This window comes from Vanellus vanellus (genome assembly GCF_965231255.1).
Source record: "Vanellus vanellus genome assembly, chromosome: 2".
NCBI lineage: Eukaryota > Metazoa > Chordata > Aves > Charadriiformes > Charadriidae > Vanellus > Vanellus vanellus.
This window is the reverse complement of record NC_138906.1, coordinates 3,968,450-3,991,099: the sequence shown is the minus strand read 5'-3', so window position 1 is coordinate 3,991,099 and position 22,650 is coordinate 3,968,450. Positions and strand designations below refer to the sequence as shown.

Here is a 22,650-nt window from a genome sequence, read left to right as displayed (position 1 = left end):
GGTGATGGGGGGGCTTTAGGGGGGGTTGAAAGGCGGGGGGGGGCTGTGCGATACAGCACCTCTAAGGTTGGGGAAAGGCGGGGGGGGGGGGGGGGGGGGGCGCTTCCCCCGGCTCCCAGCCCACCTCGGGGCTCCAGTTCGGGGGGGGACAACTGGGGAGATTTGCCGGGGACTGGGGGGGGGGAATGGAGGGGGGGGGAAACTTTTCGAGCCCAGGCCGGGGGATTCGCAGGAGCAGCCTGCCGCTTCCTCGGCCTTTTTTTTTTTTTTTTAATTTATTTTTATTTTTTTTGTTGTTGTTCCCCGGATGACTCCTTCATTTTGCTAATTCCCCCCCCCCCCCCCTTCCCCCGGCTCGCTCCTACCCTGCCCCGGCCCCCCCCCCCCCCCCCCCTTTTTCCCACGGTGGGGGATGCTGTGCTCACCCCGGTACCCCACAGGCCCTGAGCGCGGGAGGGGGCAGCATCCCACCCCCCCTCGGGCGTGCGACGGGATTTTCCATGCATGCCCTTAAAATAATAATAATAATAATTATTATTACAATTATAATACTGGCGGGAGGCCTGTTCCAGGGCTCTCGCCTGCGGCACTGACCTATTTTTGGGGTGTTGTTTTTTTTTTTTGGGGGGGGGTGTGTGTGTGTGCGGTTAGTTTGACTTGCAGAGCGCAGGCCTGAGCCGGGAAGATGGACTGGAAATCCTTTAGGATGTGTGGGTCCTAAGGAAAGCGGTTCCTGCTATCTATCCCCCCCTCCCCAGTGCCTCCCCTTCATCCCCCTTCTCCGCCCCCCCCCCCCATCCCCATCCCTAAAAGTGCGGGGCTGTGATTGCCCCGGCCGTGGCTCTGTGCCCGTAATGGTTCGAGCGGCATTTCGGAAAGGGGAAGAAAGTGCAAGGTTTAGGGGAGAAAAAGAAAAAAAAAAAAAAAAAAAACCAACATAAAGGAAACAACGCTGAGGCGGTGTGTGAGATGATGGCCGGGATGTCAGGCTGGGGGCTCGGCACCCCCCCAACCTCCGGCCCCGGTATCGGGGGGGGGGGATAACCGGGATGAGGTTTGGGTTCGTTGCCGGTCGGCCTGCAAAATTCCTGCTGCCGTTAAATCGGCTGCCGAAACCGCCCCTGCATCCCCTCCGGAGGGAGATGCTGATGGGGACCTCTCCCCCCCCTTCCCCCCCCCCCGAGTCGGACCTGGGGAGGCAGCAGGGGTGGTTTGGGGGGGGGGGGGGGTTATTCCGTGCCCCGAGGTGGGGATGGAGATGCCCGGAGCCCACCCGAGCGAGCAGCCCCACCAGGAAGAAGGGGAAAAGTTGGGAATTAAAACCTTTCCTCCACGCCCGGCCTCAGCAAGAACCAGAGGAAAAATTGCTTTATGGAGCAAAAACCCTCCTTGGAAAGATATTAAGGGATTTATTTTTTTTTTTTTAATTTTTTTTTTTTTTTTGGTTGGCATCTGGGGTGAAATTTTTTTTTTCTGGCTTGGTGCAAACGTTTTCGGTTCTGACCGCGGAGTTCCCCCGAGGATACCGGCGGGGCTAAACGCTGCACTGGGCAGCCGGAGGGTCCCCTTCGCCGCCCGGTTTGGCTTCGCGGCGGAGCTTTGTTCTCCCCGCGAGGAATTAACGGCGCGTTAGGTTATTACCAGGCAAACGCCGGAGTCGGGTGAGATAAATGGCCTCGTATTTCTGTCTCGCGTCTGGAGGAGAGTCATGTCACCCCCCCCCTTCATAAAAATAACCCGCCGCTGCCTTCGGAGATGTCTCCTTTGCAAAGGAGGGAGGGGAAGCGGGAGGTTGCCTGCGAGTCGATTAAATATTGGTTATTTTTAAGATGCGGATTTTCTTGCTTCGGGGAGGGGAAAAAAAAATAGGGAGAAACCTTTTGCGGATGAACTGAATGTGTCAGAACATCAGAGGGTCTTTGAAGGTTTCGGGGGAATCGCTGATTTCCCCATCCTCCCTCCTGGCGCCTGGTGGAGGAGAAAACTAAGGGCTCTCCGGCGCTGCTGTGTTTGAGCCTTTTTGGATGGGGACGTGGCAATGGCTGTGACAAAGTGCTCTCCGGGAAGAGCAAGAGCTGAAGTTCTTATTTTGCTGCCACGTTTGCGCGGCCCCCAAAAAAGGGGATCCCCGGGTCTCCCCTCCCCCCCCCCGTGTGGTTTGCATCCTACATGTTCCCTGACATCCCACGGGACCTGTGGTCCCTGCGGAGGCTGGAGGAGTGGATGCCGGTGGGGAGGACGATCTCGGGGTCAGGCTCGGTGCCGCCTGCCCCTAATTTGTCCTCTCTTATTTTGAAAGGGAACGCGTTGCGTTGCGTTGTGTTGCTGGAGCGGTATTTGCAGGGCAGGGCTGGTCCTGTTGGGTTTCGCTGCGGGGGGACACCTGAGGACTTGTCCCCATGTCCTTCGGGGCTGTTGTTGGCTTCTGCCAACCTCAGTGCTTCGGCAGCTTCTCCTGATGGTGAAACCTTGGATGACTCTGGATATAGGGAAAGTCTGGTCATGGCGGTGCAGATATGATGGGTAGAGGGCTTAAAGATTTAAAAAAGGCTATTTATTGTAATTATTTTTATTATTATATCTTTTGCTTGGAGCCAGGGCCACTAACACCCCGAGCTGCTTGAATTTGCTGGACAGCCGTGACAAAAATAAGCCATTTTAATGCACATTCATAAAAACATTCAAGTGTTGGACAAGAAGGATGCCTGGACCAGAGGAGAATGGCTGGTGCTTCCCAAAGAGCCCCTGGTCAAGGTTGGGTTTAGGATGGAGCTGGAGGTGGGGACCATCCCTAGGGTCAGTGCCAGGGTTTGGGGAGGATGCTCCGGGATGGAAAGCCCTGCCTGGAATGCTGGGAGAGGCTCAGCCTTGGACCTCTCTGGCAATTGTGTGGTCTGGAGTTGGGTTAGAAAATGCTGTGGTTTTAGGGTCTGATGGGAGCCGGGGGTGGGGCAAACCTTGGAGTTATCATCCCATCTTGGTGTTGTCCCACCTGGAAGGTGACGGTGGCTTCACCAGGGATAGGCACTGCGATGCCGGGCAGGGGGATGCTGCCGTCTGGCACTGACCTAATTCGGCAGCGTGTGGGAGGAGGTGTCATCCATCCATCCTTCCTCCCATCCCTCCTTCCTTCCATCCACCTTGCTTTCTGGGGATCTCGGCCTCTTCCCGGCCATTGCATGGCAGCATGTGGGCTTGAGGCTGGCTTGGGGACACGATGGCTTCGGGCCGCGCACAAGCAGCGCGGTGACTGCCCCGTTGCACCCATCCACGCTCCCTGCGCTCAATTTGGGGTCCTATGAGTCACGGCGGGCTCGGTGCACCACCTGCCCCGCTGCATCCATCCCCTCCCTTGGTGGCACTGGGGACACCTGTAGGGTCCCGAGGGGATGATGTTCGCCTTCTCCTCGGCCTCGCGCGGCGCGCGCCGGGCTGGGCAGCGGTCCGGAGCTGGCCACTGGCACAGCCGCTTGGCCGACAGCCCGGCTGGGGAGGTCAGCGTTGGGTTTTGTCCTCGTTTCCTCCCTCGATCTTTCCTCCTCTTGTTTTTCTCGGGGGAGGGGAAGGAGGGGGACAGTGGCTTCGTGTACGTGTGTCCCAGGCTCTTCCACCCCAGCACTGGCTCTGCAGGAGGTCCTGCATCCCCCGGACAGGAGGGCAGCATCCCGTCCCGCTCCCTGCTCCCGTGCCAGGGCGGTGGCTCGGGGACATCTCCATCAGCCGGGTGTCACTAGCTGCGCCAGGCGCTGGCGGGGACCCCATGGCTCGGCTGCCCCGGCTGCGTTTGATGTTTGCCAGGAGGATGCCAAAATCCAGCAGCATCCTTCCAGACTTTGCTACGGGCTCAGCGCAGGTTATGAATTACCCGGAGAGCTTCCGCACCGTGTGTCAGCTGAGCTGCACCCAAAGAAAGCCCTTTTGGCCCCAATGGAGGGGACAGGGACAGACGGACGGGTGCATGCAGCCCATCTTCAGTGCCTCCACTCTCCCGCCGGAGCAGAGGGATTGAGGCTTGTCCTGAGCTGGAAAGAATGCGGCACCGAGCTGAAACCTCGGTATTTTTGCGGCGGGGATGCTGTGTTTGCGCAGGGGACGGTGTTCGCCTTCGCATGTGTCGGGATGGAGATTACCGATCTGAGGGCTCAGCGATGCCCTCCGCTGTCGCCCACGGTGGAACAGAGGGACGGTGTCCCCAGTGGGTGGTGGCGGTGGCGGTGGCATCCTCTGGGAACAGCTTTGCAGCATCCCCACCCTGGACTGGTTTGGGGATGGGGCACGGCGGAGGGGTTGGTCTGTCTGTCTGTCCTTGCGAAGTGTCGCTGTGCCGTTGCAGCTCGGCGCGCGAAAGAAAAGGAGCAAGACGCCCAGAGTGGCTGGTGGGGTTTAAAAACTTTTTTTTTTAAAAAAAAAAAAAAGTAAAATAAAATAAATCAGAGCAACCAACCATTAACCCTCGGCGGGCTGTGCTGCCGGGAAGCCGGTGCCCGCTCCCCATGGGATGAAGCCTCGTGTTGCCCGTCCCACCTCGTCCCCCGGCTCTCCCCAAGCCGTGGGTGGCCGCTGCGCTCGCACGAATGACCCGAATGAACCTTTTTCCCTGGTTCCAGAGGCGTCTCCCCGGCTGCCAGGGGACAGGGAATGGGATTTGTCCCCGTTCCCAGGCTGCTCCTTGGAAAAGCATCTTTGAGCCGAAGCCTGTGAGTGCTGGATGCTATTAAGAAAAACCAAACCCAACCGAAAGGGGGGGGGGGGGGAAAGCCTGGGAAGCATCTGACTGTCCCCCAGCTGGGGTAGCGCTCTTCTTCACTCGCACAGAGGCTGGGAGGTGTTTTTCGGGGTGCCCGACACCCCGGGGTGGGACAGGCTCTGGGAGCATCGCTGAACCCCTTCCTCTCGCGTCCTCTCCCTGCTGCCTGCACAGGCCTTTATTTTGGGCAGCCTCAAGCCTTTTAGGCACCACGTGGGGGGGGAGGGGAGGGGGAATCACCGCTTTAGATGGTGTCACCACCATCCTAAAAGACGTGGCCATCCCCAACTTTGGCAGCTGGGATGGCACCGTCCCCTGGCGAGCGGCCGGTCCAGCCTCGGCAGCATCCCGGCAGGCAGGATGCGGGCGGTGGGCGCTTGGGGCCGTGTCGGCCGGCGCCTCGCCAAGGCGGGGCTGCGGCCGAGCTATTGTTTTCCCTTCCTGCTTGTTTTTCCGGACAACCCTCCCCTAATTAAATAAAAACACGCGTTGGAGAAGCGAACAAATCCCCCCGCCCCTTGCCCGGCACAGCCCCAGGCTGTGGGAGGGTGAAGCGCCCGCGGGAGAGGTCCCCGGGGGAGGGGGGCGATGGGCGCGCGGAGAGGTGAAGGTAGGCGATAGGTGAGGGGAAGGGTGCCTTGGGATGTGTTTTGCCCCGCTGTCAGGTTTCCGCGTGTGGCCGTGGTCCAAAAAATGGGTGGTTTTGAGGGTTTTGGCGATGTATGGGATGAATACGGTCCGGACGGCGCTGCCGGTTCTGGGACGGCTCCATCCGGGTGCATCCCAGCTTTGGGCATCGTGGGAAGACGGGAGCATCACATCATCCTTAAAAAAAAAAAAAAAAAAAGCAAACCCAACCTATACGGCCTCAAAACTCCGGCGAAAAGGCTGACAGTCTCATCTGAGGGTCTTGAAAGCAGAGGGCAAATTACAGGGGATTGAGGATGAAAACCCTCAGCGGGGGCGTCTTTGGGATTTCTAGCGGTACGCCGTCGTAGCGTTCGAATCAATCCGTGAAAACGGGTTTTCCGCGCTGTTTCTTTCTGCAGCGAAAGTCAAGTTGTGGCACGAAAGAGTTTCAACTAAGTTCTTTCTCCCTGAAACGCAGCGGTGTTCAAATTGAGAATAGGATGTGGGGTTTTTTTTACTTTTTTTTTTTTTTTTTTTTTTTTTTTCCTAGAGGAGCAGGTGCGAACGTCGTATTCAGCTACTTATTAAAGCACTTCTCCTTAATGCAATTTAATACTGAAGGTCATTGGTAAACGTTGGGGTGGTTGCGAACGATAGGGAAAACCGGATCGCTGGTTTTCGTGGGAGGTTTTGAGGGGGCTGAAAAATTTTCAGGAAAGCCCCAAATTTTGTGCCCGACGGAAACTGGTTTGCGGGCGACTGGTTTGCCCGGCGTGAAGTGGGGGGCTTGTGGTCACCTCAGTGTGCTTTTTATGCCCCCCGAAACCCCCGTCCTTCTGCTAATACGGGAGAGAGGGACTCGTGGTCCTCAGTGCTGCGGTGCTGAGGGCGAGAGACGTGGCTATAAATAAATAAAGAGGCCGCTGAATGTCAGAGGTGGTCTTCTGGGGGGCTGCAGCTTCGAATATATAAATATATTCAGGGTCACCCGACCTATTGGTCCTTTTGGGGGTGGGGGGGTGGCATTTATTGCTACAGGAGCTTTTTGGGTTCTGACTCTTAATACCCGCTAAGATAAATAGCGTTTTATTTTGGTATATTGATTTAAATCCAGCGGCGGCCTCCTTTCAAGGGAGGTGATTGGGTGTTGGCACGGGAAACTGAGGCACGCGGGGGGATGCGGGTGGGAGTGGGGCTGTGCTCCCGCTCCATCTCCTATATTGGGATTTTTGGTGGCCTCTCGGGGAGAGGTTATCCCGGTCCGGCGCCCATCAGCATCTTCATCGTTCCTGTCTCACCCATATCTCTTCCTCTCATCCCCCCACCATCGGGGCTCAACTGACCCGCATCCCTCAGTCCCCCCGAGCATCCTCCCGGTCCTCCGGCCTCCCTCCCTCTCTGCCGGCCGTTTCGGGACGGGGCTTTGGCAGCATCACTTGGAAACACTCTTAAAATAGAGCCGGAGGGCAGCGTTAGGGCGGGGAGGGCTGTCTGGAGGCACCGCCATCCCTTCGGGGTGGGGACTTTTGCGGCCACGCTGCTTTCGAATAATTTTGACGGGGTTTTTCGCAGCGCCGACGATGCCTGAGCCTCGCCCGGAGGTCATCGGCGTGTGGCGGGAGTTGGGGGTTCGCTCAGGTGTGATGGAGCCAAGGAGCACCCCAAGCCCAGGCTCGGGGTGGGGGTGGGATGGGTGACCTGCTCCTGCGGTGCCGCGTTGGGCTGCTCATGGGACTCAATTGACCCAGAGGGCCAAGGTGGGGATGGGGGACGAGAGCAAAACTGTGATTTTGAATTTTTTTTTTTTAAATAAGTCTTTAAAAAATATATTTATATATTATATTATAATATTTATATATTATATTTATTATTAAAAAGATATATTTTAAAAATATATTTTAAAATGGATTTTTTTAAAATATTTTTTCTAAAAAATATATATGTTTAAGATATTTGTGTTTTCCCAGGGGAAGGGTAATGGCTTTAACCTTCCCATTAAACCTGATTAATCGGGCTTCTCCGCTCCAATGGCGTTGCAGAGACGGGAGCTGCCGGAGGGGTACTTTGGGGCAAGTTAGGGTCTTTCTTGGGATCTCACCCCGGCGGGCGCCTCTTGTCTTTGGCTGGGGCTCCGGCTCCGGGCGAGCTCACGAAAAGCATCTGATAATAATAAAAGAGCAAAAACCTCCCGCTGACAAAGCCGGGCTGAAGTCACCGACGGGACGCGGCCAAGACACGCATTGTCCTCGCCGCTGCTGGGACTGATTAGAGCCGCCTGGCAAGCCCCGGTGCTGGGTGAGGGGTCAGCCCCTTTTGCCAAAAAACCTCGATCCGGAGCAAAAAAAAAAACAAACCAACAATAAAACCCCCCAGCTTTTGTTTTCCAGGCTGGGCTGTGCAGAGGCAATGCTGCCCGGCAGACCCAATTCCCCCTGTTTTTAACCCATTTCTCCATGCCGGGCTTGGAGCATCCTATATGGGGAGCAGGGTGAGCTGGACCCCAGGAGGAAAAACCTGAATTAATTAATTTTTTTTTTCGTAGTGAAAATAAAGCAGGAGAGTCCCCGGCAAACAGCAAACGGCTCCGCTGAAAGCTCTTCGGCGTTCGATATTTATTATATCGTTATTTGTTGTCTACGCGCTTGCGGGGGGCTGAGCCGTCCAAGTTCCTCTCGTCGAAATGTCCTTGGCAACCGCGAGGCTTCGAAAATGACGGGGTGGGTGGATGTTCCAGCTGGGATGCAGCATTTTATAACAAATGCCCATAAAGAATCTGTTTTTAAAACATATATATGTATTTATTTATATATCGTAGAATGGTTTAGGTTGGAAGGGACCTTGAAGATCATCTCGTTCCAACCCCCCTGCCATGGGCAGGGACACCTCCCACTAGACCCAGTTGCTCAATATATCTATAAAAGACTTTGAATATAGATATATAAATAAATAAATATACTAAAATATATGTTAAAAGTCTATAAATCTATATAAAACTCCCCTCTTTTATTCCCTCTTTGCCCCACTCCAGGCTGCAGAGCCAAGAGCTGATTTTCCCCCCCCCCCCACCCCCGTTTTCCCTGGATGTGGGTCTTTCTCAGGGTTCTCTGAGGCCATCGGGACGACGCGAGGCAGACGAGGCCGTGGGTCGGGCGGGTTGGTTGTGGAGCAGAAATTCAGTGAAAATGAAAAATTTTGGCAGGGAGGGGGGAAGGTTTGGGTTTTTTTTGGTTTTTTTTTTTTTTTTTCCATGTTGAGAAAACAGAAGAAAACACCCTTTTTTAATTATTTAAACATTTTTGTCTGTGTGTGCTTTTGCCTTTGGCTCACAAAAAAAAAAAAAAAAAAAAAAGATAAACAAAATGTGTCTTGCTGGAATTCATGTGTTGATCAAGAGCTGCCGTTTGTCCCAGAAAAAAATGGGAGCTGAGAAACTCTTTTTGGAGCGGGAGGTGCGGGATAAACCCGTCAGGCTGAACCCTCTATCTCCACCGCTTTTCTGCACCGCGTCCTTGGTCACATCCCACGACGGTGGGGAAAGAGGGCATTAACATGGCTGGATCCGCCTCCATCCATGAGTTGTGCGTGCAGCACGGAAAGCTGAAGGGAAGCAGAGGGAAAGGGGATATGCCACCTGCTTTTAATACCGGGCGCGGGATTTAAGGTACGGGATATCCCTTGTGTTTGGGATGCAGCCAACAAACCCATCCCAGGGCTCAGGTGTCCCCAGGAGAGGTGATGAAAGTCCAGGGGTGGTCTGCACCGTGCAAAATATACGTGAGCTAAATTAAATATCCAGCAAACGCCGTCTGAGGAGCATTGGCGGTTGCGGCGTTTCTCAGCCTGGGGCTGCATCTCCCTGACATGAATTTTTCCAGGTAGCGCCTTTCCCCTGGACGATTTAAAACGGGCATTAAAAAAGCGCATAAATCATCCCGGTGAATCCAGCCGGTGAGTTAACCGCCAACGTGAGTCAGAGCACGCGGCGTGGTTCGGTAAATATTAGAGGATGTCGTGTTTTATGTAATTACGGTGTAGAAGTAGGGAGGTTTAAAATCCTATTTTCCTTCTAGTTAGGTGGTTAAATCTCAGCTGGTGCCTAAAATTGTCTTCCTGCGTGGGGCAAATGTCCCCTCGGGGTCCCCGTCTGGTTCAGGAGATTGAGGATTTATCGAGGTGTCTCTTCCTCTGCGTGGCGTCTTCTCCCTGTGATTGTGGACAGCTGAGCTAGTGTTTGGACCTCTTTGGTGGTGGGGTGGCCATGGTGCCTCCTACCCAGGGTGAAGGGATGTCAGTGGATGCTCGTATGGCCTTGGTCTGTCCTTTCATTGGGCTTTCTACTCCTTGGTTGAGTCTCCTGGACTCAAGTTGTTGGTGGAGCTTCCTGGTTGGTGTTTCGAAGCTGAGTCTGGTGGTGGAGCATTTTGGTTGGCATCTCCAAGCTAGACCTAGTGGTAGAGCTTCCTGGTGTTTCAAAGCTGGGTCTGGTGGTGGAGCTTTTTGGTTGGCATCTCCAAGCTGGGCCTAGTGGTAGAGCTTCCTGGTGTTTCAAAGCTGGGTCTGGTGGTGGAGCTTTTTGGTTGGCATCTCCAAGCTGGTCCTAGTGGTAGAGCTTCTTGGTGTTTGGAAGCTGGGTCTGGTGGTGGAGCTTTCTGGTTGGCATCTCCAAGCCAGGGCTGGTAGTGGAGCTTCTCAAGTGGCATCTCTGACTTGGGATGCAGGAACAGGGATGGGTAGCGTGGCCAGACGGGTTGTTTTCCTGGGGAAAGAGCCCTCCTGAATGATTTTATTTCCTTCCTTCCCACAGCTGATAGTTGAAAAAACGACTGACTACCCTTCGGCTGAGTACTCCCTGGTGGAGGATGTAGCCCTCCACTTCACGTGTTTGATGGACAGACTGAACGAGCAGCGCCTCTTTCAACCGGACCTGTGCGACGTGGACATCGTGCTGGTGCAGCACAAGAGCATCTTCCCAGCGCACAAGGGGGTCCTGGCGGCCTACAGCCAGTTCTTCCACTCCCTCTTCACCCAAAACAAGCAGCTGCAGCGCGTGGAGCTCTCGCTGGAAGCCCTCACCTCGCAGGGCCTCCAGCAGATCCTCAACTTCATCTACACCTCCAAGCTCCTCGTCAACTCCTGTAATGTGCAGGACGTGCTGAATGCGGCCGCCGTGCTGCAGATGAACAACATTGCCTCCTCCTGCCAGGACCTCCTCGACACCCGCTCGCTCAGCCTGGCCGCCGACATGGCCCTGCCCGCTGAGGGCTGCGCCGGACCCCCGCCCTACTACTGCGAGATCAAGCAGGAGGTGGACGCCCCCCATCCCAAGATCTACGCCCGGGAGGGCAACGACCCCTACTCGGTGCGGGTGGAGGATGGAGCAGGTGGTGGGACGCTCCCCCCTGGTCCAGCCAAGCAGTACTACAAGGAGGAGAAGGATGGTGATCCGGGCGCCGTCTGTAAGATGGAAGGCGAAGAGTCTGAGGAGGACCTGGACAGCCAGGGCTCCTACAACCGGGAGCAGATCATCGTGGAGGTGAACCTCAACAACCAGACCCTCAACGTCTCCAAGGGCATGGAGGGGAAGGCAGCCGCCAGCGAGGCGGCCGTGATGGGGCGGCCTGACGGCGATGGGCATGACACGGAGGAGGATGGGGAGGAGGAGAATGAGGAAGGAGAGGAGGAGGAGGAAGAGGAGGAAGATGCGGAGGTGGGCGAGGAGGAGGAGGAGGAGCACAGCGAGGAGGAAGACCTGGAGGAGACAACAGAAGAAGAGGACGACGATGACGATGATGAAGATGCGTCGGAGGTGAAAAGGGAAAAGGGTGGGCAGCCCCGCAGAGGCAGCCGGGCATCCAAAGCCACCAAACCTGCCATGGCAACAAGGTCCCAGGAGATGGCCAAGGTGGAAGAGGAGGAGGAGGAGGAAGAGGAAGGCCAGCGAGGGAGGAAGAGGAAAAAGGAACAGGATGGTTTGGGCCAGAAGGTGAAGCTGGAGGAAAAACAACACTACCCGTGCAAGAAGTGCCCCCGGGTCTTCAACAATCGCTGGTACCTGGAGAAACACATGAATGTCACGCACAGCCGCATGCAGATCTGCGACAAATGTGGCAAACGCTTCCTGCTGGAGAGCGAGCTGCTGCTGCACCACCAGACTGACTGCGAGAAGAACATCCAGGTGAGTCAGCCCTGGGGACGTCCTACCAGGGGATGGACATCCCACCAGGGATGGACATCCCACCAAGGGGGGACCATCCTATCAAGGGGTGGAGCATCCCACTGGGGATGGGCATCCCATCAAGGTGGGATCATCCTACCAAAGGAGGAGTATCCCACCATGATGGGATGTCCCAGTGGGAGAGGGACATCCCACCCACCACGGAGGACATCCCACTCAGCTACAGCATGGGACAGGCTCATGCTCAAATGATATTTTTGATGTTGTGGGGGGTACATGGCAGACAGGAGGGAACCTCACTTCACCCGTGACTCGTATTCAGGCTCCAGAGGGTCCCATGGTGGCATGGGACTGGAGGATTTGTGCCGGGGGACTGTGGCTTCCCTTTGGCCAGCTGGGTGGAAACATGGAATAATTTTTGAGCAGTAATTTTTCTTTTGAGTTTATTCGGTTAATCTGGATAAAACATTGCGAGCCCCTGATGGAGACACACTCCAGCCATTCCCACCCAGGCTGAAACCAATTTAGCTTAATTCAAAGATTTGCTGACACGAATTAAAATGGTTTTAATCTGCCTTTTGTGCTCTTTAGCTTGAGTATTAGCGAGTTTCCGAATGCATTTGACATCCGTGCGTGGCTCAGGCTCGATGTGTCCTTTGCCTAACGCTAACAAGATCCTCATCTGAGTTTGCACATCGACTCCGGCAAATCAGTGCAGTTTTGGGGGGACAGGTAGGCATGCCATTGGAGAAGCAAACATGTGCGTTCCTGCAGGCGCCTCCAACCCATCTCCTCATCCCCAACGAGCTGTTTTGCGTGACGCTGCCACTACTAATTAAAAAAACCAACAGCTTCTGGAGAGCTTTGCCCGTCATCCTTCCCACCACGATCAGATTTCAGATGATTTTGCAGCTCTTCTAGATGAAGGCAACGTGAGCCAAGTGCTACTGGAGCCCTTCAATGATGGCACCCCAAATAAAATGGGTGATGAAGCAGATCTCGGTGTTAGGGCGTGCAGGGAATACTGGGGCAGGAGTGGTCTCGGCTCAAGCGGTGAAGGAACCGCTGCCCACGCAGGCCGTTTGGTGCATCTTCCTGAAAAATTCACACCTCTGAGGTTGCTTTTTTTGGATGCTTTTTTCCCAGAATGGATGAGCGTAGCTCTGATACCTGTGTGGCGGTGGCTGTTTTGGAGCCTATCGTAAAGCTTGCGCAATTAAAAATGGGTTTTCCCCAGAATATTTCTTCAGGCTCATCTGTTTTCCTGATGGATACCACGGGGCTGTCACCTCATTGCTTTTTTTTCCCCACTTTTTCTCCCTTTTTCCAGCCATTTCTGAATAGGATGAACCACAGCTGCCCGTGCGGTGACCTCCTTCTGCAGAAAACGTGGATCGTTACATTCACTTAGTTGAGCGTTTTTAATTTTACAAATAGCCAAATTCACTCCACTTACTCTGATAATATCGAATAACTTTTTCAATATACCATGGAATTATAGCTGGGTGGAAAAGGGATTTTTTCAACTCCGTACCTGTAATGGACGATCTTTATTTCTTGGGTTTTTAACCTGATCTGTGGAGGGACCATCCTGCTTGTCCCGTTCTGGTCCCTGTTTTGTCCCCAGATTTCATCCATAACGCTTTAGGATCGTGTTAGGCTTCACCTCGCTCCTTGCGATTGTTTCCCATCACCATCCGCAGCCCTGCGGACACCGTACCGGGCATCCTGCCTCTGCTGCCTGAAAAATGAGTCGTCCTTTGCTTTATCGGGTTGTTTCTCAAACTCTTTTTTGGCCAGGTTCAGTAAGGTTTTTCTCTTAACCTGCAATAATTTATCTTCTCATTTCCCCCCTCCCCTTCTTTTGGATGTTACTTCCACATTTTCGAGTGATGCTTTTTTTTTTGCGGTAACGGGGGACACAGAGCTCACCCCTCCAGGGTGCTTGGTCCCAGCCCGGCGGACTTTTCCTACATACGGTGCTTTTTACTTTGAATTTTAAAACTCCCCTTGCAGCCTCTTTGATTTTAAGTGGAGGAAATGGATATCGATGTGTCTTTGATAACAGGCTCCGGTCCTGAATTTGTCCTGAAATGTCTCTTAAAGCAGAAATAAAACTGTTCTGATCCGTGGAAGTATTTACTTTGGAACAGTGAAACTCAGAGGACTACTCATGTTGATATTCAAGCATGGCAAGGTGGAGTCGACGAGTGTTGGGAATGCCTCTCTGACCCTAATTTTGCCTCCCGGGCACCTAAATAGAATTATATATAGCAAGATCCTGTGACTACATGGCATAATGGTATATTTTTCATGGGATCACAGCCTCTTTTGGTGCAAAATTTGATTTAAACTCATCAAAAAGCGTCTGTTCCTCTGGGTAGGAGACGATGGAAGCTGTGCTGCCTGCACTGCTTCAAGCCCTGCTGGGAAATTTCCCCCTGGGCTTACTGGTACCACTCAGCCATGCTGTTGCTAGATGCCTCCAAGCCATGAATTATTTTCTCAATGCACCAGCAAGAAGAAGAGATGGTTTTATCCCTGTTGGCCAAGAGGAAGATGAGTCATGGAGACGTGAAGGAGAAGAAGTGTCCCTTGGCTCCTGGCAGTGCCCATGGCCAGGTGCTGCCTGCTGTCCCCCTGCTACAGCAATGGTTTCCCGCGTGGACCTCACTCTCCTGTATTTCCCTGAGCACCAAACTGATCTCGTGCACCTTGAACTGATCTCATGCTCAAGCGGGAGCTCTTCCTGGGAACTTTCTGAGAAACATTGAAGTTGTTGGAGCTGAAGCAAATCTCTGCCATAACTTCTTCGGGGAGACTTTGCATGTCACGTTGTTCTGCTTGTGCTGGTGGATTGGTTTTGGGTCCATTTTGGGCCATTTGGATATGTTTGGAAAACTCATTTACTGGTAAAATATCATAGAATCATGGAATGGTCAGGGTTGGAAGGGATCTCTGGAGATCATCTGGTCCAACCCCCCTTCCAGAGCAGGGGCACCTACAGCAGTTGCACAGGACACGTCCGGGCGGGTTTGGAATGGCTCCAGAGTTGGAGACTCCACCACCTCTCTGGGCAGCCATAATATCTACTGAAGACTGAGGTTGCGCTGCCCTGTCTTGGGCTTCTCCTTGTTCCTATATTCTTTGCAGCCTTCTAATGCAGAGAGGGTTGGTTTTGGTTATGGGTTGGGTTGTTGTTTTTTTTATGTAACAGCTTAATTGTGTGCAAGAATAAAACGCCCAGTTGGGAATAGGGCCTTTGGTGTGGGAGCTGCTGTTTATACAAGTCCTGTACATCCATTGATGAAGAGGCCATGTCCTTCCCTGGAAAGGCATCACCACTTCCCCGTCCAAAGGATAGAAAATCAAGTTTTGGAGGTTTTAAAGCGACAAGGTCTGTAGCAGACTTGCTGGTCATTATGATTTTTGATGTCTTAGCTTTAGGTTTCGTAGTGACATTCCCTTTCAACAGATGAAGCTGATAACCTGGCAAAACCAAAATGCTGGTGGTGCCAAGGTGAGTTCCCCTGCTTCCCTGCCCATCTCCTCTCTCTTTGCAGTGCGTGACATGCGGGAAGGGCTTCAAGAAGCTCTGGTCCCTCCATGAGCACAACAAGATCGTCCATGGCTACGCCGAGAAGAAGTTCTCCTGCGAGATCTGCGAGAAGAAGTTCTACACCATGGCCCACGTGCGCAAACACATGGTTGGTGAGTGCGGGAGGCACCGGTGCCATGGGGAGATCTTGTTAGGGGTGTCCATCCATCGTGTGGGCCATGAAGGGCATTTTTTTTGTTGCTGCCATGTTGGGAGTTTAGGGCTGGACTTAGTCTTGGGTGAGCTTTCTAACGTCAACACAGGGACCTTGAAATTTGGCCCAGTATTTAATGCTGGATGTACGTCTGCTCCGTGCTGGGTTTGGAGCAACCAGGCACAGCGCTGGGGAAGCTTATTTATTTTCACAGTATCACAGTATCACAGTATGCTAGGGATTGGAAGGGACCTCAAAAGATCATCTAGTCCAATCCCCCTGTTGGAGCAGGAACACCTAGATGAGGTTGCACAGGAAGGCGTCCAGGCGAGTTTTGAATGTCTCCAGAGAAGGAGACTCCACAACCTCCCTGGGCAGCCTGTTCCAGTGCTCTGTCACCCTCACTGAGAAGAAGTTTCTTCTCAAATTTAAGTGGAACCTCTTGTGTTCCAGCTTGAATCCATTACCCCTTGTCCTATCATTGGTCGCTACTGAGAAGAGCCTGGCTCCATCCATTTTATTTAACCAGAAAAAAAAAGACCTCAGAAGTGATGAAAGGAGGTAACCATCCTTCGCTTGTAAAAGAGGACCAGACCGCACCAACTCTGGGCTTTGAAAAGCAAATTGCAGATGGCAACGGAGGTTGAGTCCCTGGGGTTTGCAGGCACCAAAGAGATCCCAAAAAAGGGGAGTTTTGGCAGGCAATTAGAGGAGTACCCGATCTGTTGCTGCCGCACATCTTCCTGAGATGGCTTTGGGTTTGCTGGGGTCGGGTACCGGTGTTGGGAGCGGCAGTCGGGACTTGGGGAGATGGATGCTCGGGGTGCGAGGAGGGTGCCTGACCCCGCTCCTCTCTGCTTCAGCTCACACCAAGGACATGCCCTTCACTTGCGAGACCTGCGGGAAGTCCTTTAAGCGCAGCATGTCCCTCAAGGTCCATTCTCTCCAGCACTCCGGGGAAAAGCCTTTTAAATGCGAGGTAAGGTCCTGTGTGTGTGTCTCCCCCACCCTGCGTCCTCTCAAACGGGCACAAAAACACTGATCTGGGGAAAGATCTTCCACGTCTTGGGGTTTCCCCTGTATATTTGCCGGCGTAGCTATAGGGATGCTCCCCCCTCTCCCAAACTTTGCATCCCCTCCCAGTTTGAGGGTCCAACCAACCCTATGATGAAATTGATGGCCAACACCAGGATCTCTCTGTCCAGTACCTCAGTATCTGGACCTTGCATCCCACCCCAAGCTCATCCAGCCTGCAAACCTGGCTGAGTACATCCTGAAAAGCCATTTATTTGGGTTCATTTTTTTTTGGGGGGGGGTGGGGGAAAGTGGTTTCTGTGCCGCTCTGACATGCCGATGATTTGGGAGGGGGGATGTGAGGGGGTGTTTTGGTTCCTCATCAACGGCTCATCCCTGTCTCGCCCCCGCAGAACTGCAACGAGCGCTTCCAGTACAAGTACCAGCTGCGCTCCCACATGAGCATCCACATCGGCCACAAGCAGTTCATGTGCCAGTGGTGCGGCAAGGACTTCAACATGAAGCAGTACTTCGACGAGCACATGAAGACGCACACGGGTGAGAGCTCCCCACCTTGCCCCCAGCCCCTGAAGGCCAACATCCCGGGGGAAGAGCGATGGGATGGGGGTGGCATCTTTGGGTGGATGGCAGGACGGGGTTTTTGGGGTTGGGACGGTCCAGCCGCCGCCTTCTCATCCGTCTTCCCCCATCCTTAGGCGAGAAGCCCTACATCTGTGAGATCTGCGGGAAGAGCTTCACCAGCCGCCCCAACATGAAGCGGCATCGCCGGACCCACACGGGCGAGAAGCCGTACCCCTGCGACGTCTGCGGCCAACGCTTCCGCTTCTCCAACATGCTCAAAGCCCACAAGGAGAAATGTTTCCGCGTCAGCAACCCCTTGGCTTCGGACACAGCCGCCCCCCAACCCGCCGCCAGCCCGGCGCCACTGCCCCCCGGCCCCGGCGTCTCCCCCCTGCCCCTGCCGCTGCTTCATCCCCTTCCACAGACCCTCCCTCCTCCTCCTCACCTACCGCCGCCCCCTCCCCTGTTTCCTGCGGGGAGGATAAATTCGAACAACAACTAGGTGCCCCCCATCCCAGCCATGCGCCCGCACGGACTGCCCTGCCCTTCGGGAACGCCTCCCCGTGGGGAGCCAAGGCTTCGCTTGCTCTTTACCCCCTCTTCTCCTCGTTTTGGGGTTGTTTTTTTTTTTTTCCTTTTTCTCACCCAGCATTCTCCACAGAGAGAGGGAGCTGGAGGAAGCTCCCCCCCCCTCCCCTCTCCGAGGAGCGTGGGTGTCGGGGAGGGGGAACCGCCATCCGTCCGTAAGGGTGTAGGTAAAAGGCGTCGCTCTCCGTTTCATCTTCCCGCGCGTTGGCTTCATCGTTGTGCTGGGATGCTGGCAGGGCTTGGAGGACCAGGATGCCGCGCTGTCCGGGGTTGAGCTTGCCGGCATTGTGTGCCCGCTCGCCAGCCGGATGGATGGATGGATGGATGGATGCCTGCCGGCGCTTCGATATTTATAATAAGCCGAATTCTAGCTAGTGGTGCTTGAATCCCTGTACTGTAAAGCTGGTCTTTCAATTAAGGCTCTTTTCCCAAGAGAGGTGGGCACCGCGGAGGAACCCCCGCCGGTCCCATCTGCCGGCCCCGGTGGCCTGCGGCGAGCGAGCAGATGTCCCCATTGGAAAGCTATCAGCCTGCTCTCATTAGCAGCCCTCGCTGTGTCTTCCTTCCCCGCGACAGGTTTTCCTCCTCAATAGGCGAAAGCACAAACGCTGGCGGCATCACATCTCGGGGCATTCATTTTTGGGGTACCCTAAGGGAGCTGGGCTCTGGTGTGCCCTCTCTGCTAATTCCAGCAGGAGCTGGGCTCCTGGGGATGCTCTGGAGTTGGAGAGGTGTCCCTGGCAGAGCTCAGATGGCCTCGGGACTGGTGGGAGGGTGGCTCCGCGGCAACCCGGGACGGAGGAGCAGGATGCCACCGTTTCTTGGCAGAATCAGCCCAGAATAGTGCCTTAACAATTCAAATAAACCCCCGAGCTCCAGGCTGGGTCCCATTGCAAGGCTTAAAGCTAAAGCAAGACCGTGTTCAGCCTGATGACAATGTCCCATCCTCCGGCTCGTTGCCCGCATCCCTCTCCCAAGCTTTACGTCTCCCCTTGAAGTCGGCAGCTGTTGCCCTGCCTTGGTTTGGGGGGACCAGAGGAGACCAGTGAGGGCTGTGGTTGGTTTGGTGATGCCCCGCGGCATTCATTAGTGCTTCTCCGACCATGTTGTGCTTGTTGAAGTTGAGCTGGTCTTTGGCTTCAGTTATTCAGGCTGGCTTCATGCCGGCAGAGGAGGAGGAGAAGAGGAAGGCTTTGCCGTTGACTTTTTGTTGGATGCTGGGGTCCAAGCTGGGTCTCTCGCTGCTGTGCTGTGAGCCGGGGTGCTGTGCATTGGCCTGACCATGGCTGTGTGGTCTCCCCGCCTATGAAAGTGTCCCCTTTGGCGTTGAGGAGAGCTGGGAGCGCTGCAGCATCTGCACAGCATCCACAGGCAGAGAGGTGCCAACCAAGAGGTGGGGTCCGTTGCAGCTGATGCTTTGCTCCCAAGGATGCGTGCGGACATGGGTCAGGTCACAGAGGAGGTGGTGAGCAGGGCTGTTGGTAGGCAAGAAGGAAGACAGGACATTAGGCAGCCTGAAGGAGCCCCTTCCCATTTGCACCTCGGTCTGGGCGATAGGGGAGCGCTGGGGACTGAGCCACGTCAGGCTCCGCAAGAAGTCTTGGGTGCTTTATCTCCTGGACCGAATCAGCAAAGCAATTGGGCTGTGTTGAGGTTGTCCCTGCAGAGCCGGGAGGATTCAGCCACATGCTCGGAAGGATTTGCTGACCGGGGACGTCCAGGAGTGTTATTCTGATAAGGACGGGACGAGGGAGCACCCGCTGTTCTCCTGAGTGCTGTTTGGGGTGACAGGTTAGGTGATTGGTGTCCCCTCCTGCTGAGTGGTTCCTCCCACTCTCTGGGGGACATCTCTGGGAAGCTGGCTGCTCTTGTGGGTGTTGGCATGATGGAGTAACAAATTGCTTTTCATCCTCATGTTGGCTGGGATCCTGCAGATCCCCAGCACCGCAGTCAGTACCAGCGAGCTCACTCTCGTCTCCATCTGCTTTGATCAAAGGGAGGATGCCATGGCAGAGCTGCCTCGCCATATTGACCTTCTCAGATGGGTACCAAAGGCTTTTCTGCTGTCCTTCCTTCATGACCCTGGGGCTTATTGTGATGGTGCAAAGCCTTCTCAAACACACACCTGTGAGGGATGTGGGCACTCAGCTCTTGGGCCCATTGGCTTTCTGAAGGGACCATTACCCAGACTGGAAGACTGCTTTAGAGAAGCCTTCAGTGATACCCTTGGAGGTGTTGGAGGGCCTCAGTAGAGTGGTCCATGCTCTCCTCCTCCGCTGCCTCCCATACCCCATTCCCTCGGTCTCCCTTACATTTCTTTCCCCTCACACAGCCTTGACATGGGATGGGAGTACTGCACACTGAGGAGGACTTGCTTTGCCTGTAGGACCTTCTGTGATGGAGCCTATCAGCCTGCCTGGCTAGTAGACTTCTCCCCCAAGCAAACTCCCACACCGACACATGCTCCCTTGTATCTAGAGGTGGCTTTCCCTGTCCCTGTCCCACTTCATCCTCTCCTGATGAGGACCTGTCCCGCTTGGATGTCACTGCGAGATGAGAGCTCCTCGTTGAGGCTAGAAGCCCAGCAGAAAGCCCAGCGACTGATCCCAGCCACGTTCAATCCCCTTCAAGAGTCTGCCCCGAGAGCCACTTGGAGACGTCGAGATGTGACCATGCACACAGCACTTTGGAGAACCAGATCCCTGCTGCTCCTTCCCCTCTCCAAGGCCTGGGCAGTTCCCAGGAGCCCTACATGGCCTCTGAGCCCTTTTGTCTACACCCTGACTTGGCCCTGATGTGTCTCTTCATGTCTGGTTTTCGTTAACGTACTAAGAGCTTAAATGAGTCACTCCCGCGGTGTCTCATCCCGCATCCATCCCGGTCAGCCCTGTTGGCACCCGTTGGGTTAGACGGGGCGGGAGGTGGAGGAGTTGGGTCCGTTGTTTTCAAGCTTTTTATATTTTATTTTAATTATTTTTTTTTTAAATTTGTTTTTCGTTTAACTCTTGCACCTTAATCTCTCACATCCCTTCTTCGACAGACCGCAAGGGTGGAGAGGGGCTTGATTTCCACGAATATGCCGCAACACAACCTTCAGCTGACGGCTCTGCCCACGCGCCTAACCCCAGACCTCTCTGGGTTTGAATTTTTTTTTTTTTTTTCCCCCATCATTTGAACTCTGGGGAGGGAGGGATTCACATGGGGAGGGTCATTTTTGGTTTCTATATCCCAGGAGCCTGGTAGCACACACCAGTTAGCCTCATAATGTCTATGAGGCACGGCTGGCCCTTCTGACCACAGCCATAACCCCAGCGTGGTGGGAAGGTGATGATGGATGGACGGCCGGCGGGTGGGAACGGCTGTGACAGTGCAATAGAGATGAGCGTCCGCTGCTAGACAACTCCATTGATTAAACTCTTGGTTTGCCTGAAGTCGAGAGGGAAGGATGGATGGACAGACGCCCTTTGTTCACACGGACGGAGAGAGCTTCCCCACACGCAGCCCTGCCTAGTGACGCGTAACCACGACGGGAGGTGGCTCAAACTTGCAAAGGAAGAAAATAATAATTGAACAAAAGGAAAAAAATAGGAATAAGAACAACCTCGGTAGCATGGAACTTGAAGGAAATGAATGAAACCCCAAGCACTTGCCTCAAAACTGGTTTCTCATGCCTGGTGTTCAGCTCTGTATTATTTTATGGCATTCAGTATCGGTTGCCCAAACATGCCAAGTTAAGAGTGTATCGGTGGCTCTACTAGTGTGAACAAACTAAATGAAGCACTTTATTCTGTATAGATAAGGGAAGGCGGGGAGGGGAGGGGAAGCTTGGATGCTTTTCGGAAGCATCTTAAGTAATGTTCTAGGAAATGTATTATTATTATTATTACTTTTTTTTTTTTTTATGACCATGTGTAATCAATATATGTTTATCTTTAACTCCAAGTACAGCAGTTACTCTCTTTGGGATGGTGTGATGAGGGGGAGGCTGAGACGGTCGGGTTCGTGCATCAGCATGGGGCCAACTGGGGCAAGTCATCGCCTACCACAGGAACGGGCAAGCCTTGCTTTGTTGGTGGCCCCATTGGCCAATGCCTGGGAGGTCCCAAGAGGTGCATCAAAGCTGCCTTCCAGGGCACAACTCGGAGTCAGCCTTGGCACCAAGGGCCCAACCTGCATCCCCATCCCGAGCCATCTTCTGCCTGGGGGTGCTGAGGCTTCTCTCTGGGCCACCCACGAGCAAGACGAGTCACGGTAGGCTGTTTTGGGTTGTCCCTAGAGGCCAGTTCCTTGGCCGTGCTTTGAAACCTGCTTTTGGCCTCTCACCAAGGCACGTCAGGGGTCGCTGAGCCCTGAAAGTGGTGAGAGGTCAGAATTGGGCCTTTCCACTGGGTTCTCCCAGTCTGGAAGTGTTATGACTGTTACCAAAGAGGTTGCAAGTGGAAGGACTGAATCAATAAACAATTTGTCTTTTATAAAAGAAAACCTAAAGCTCCACCACTGTCTTTGTTACCTTAGTTTTGCCTTTTTTTTTTTTTTTTTTTTTTTTTTAAAGTCTCTTTTCAGGCAATTGTGTGAGGAGTCAGAGCCCAGCAGGATGGGCTTCCCATGGCATGTTCACCACTGGCATTGCTTCACACGTATAACCTTTGCGTTGGGTTTGGTGGGTGGGAGGTGTATGCTGGACTGCTGTGGGGCCAACAAAGAAAACAGCTTTTCAGGGAAGGGTGATGAGGGGATGGAAGAAGGAGCTTGGTGAGGGCTGAGCTCCGGGGTCCTACTGGCTCCATGAGATTTGTGTGAGCTATGAGCTGGGGCTCCCTGAGCTCTTCTCTAAGCAATGGAGAAACCAAGGAACCCATCCAAAAGCACCCAGTGCCTTTACTGTTGTAAAATGGAGTGGTGGGAACCTCGCCAGCTACTGTCAGCACTGATATTGGGAAGCTAATGGAAGAAGAGATGATTTTCCCCCACCCTTGGGATGTACCTACTCCTTTGCTGCTGGCATCGCCCGGAGAAGATGCCCAGGGGGGGACCTGTGCCACTAGAACTCTGTGCACCTGAGCTGGGAAAAAGCTGGGCAGCAATGAGCAGTGATGTCTCTCTGAGTATTTATTTTGGCATTTCTTATCTGTGATTGCCTTTGGACTGAAGCAGCCTCTTGG

General features: G+C 54.0%; 1 protein-coding gene across 1 annotated transcript in view; it reads left to right on the top strand.

Annotated features, from left to right (window-relative positions):
• Window positions 1-22,448, top strand: part of ZBTB47 (zinc finger and BTB domain containing 47) — a 23,645-nt gene extending 1,197 nt beyond the window's left edge. The window contains exons 2-6 of the mRNA XM_082479606.1: window positions 10,182-11,552; window positions 15,116-15,263; window positions 16,168-16,283; window positions 16,732-16,876; window positions 17,035-22,448. Of these exons, the coding sequence (XP_082335732.1) occupies window positions 10,182-11,552; window positions 15,116-15,263; window positions 16,168-16,283; window positions 16,732-16,876; window positions 17,035-17,402 (2,148 nt within the window). The 3' untranslated portion in view covers window positions 17,403-22,448. The remainder of the gene's footprint in view (window positions 1-10,181; window positions 11,553-15,115; window positions 15,264-16,167; window positions 16,284-16,731; window positions 16,877-17,034) is intronic.
• The last annotated feature ends 202 nt before the right edge of the window (window positions 22,449-22,650 follow it).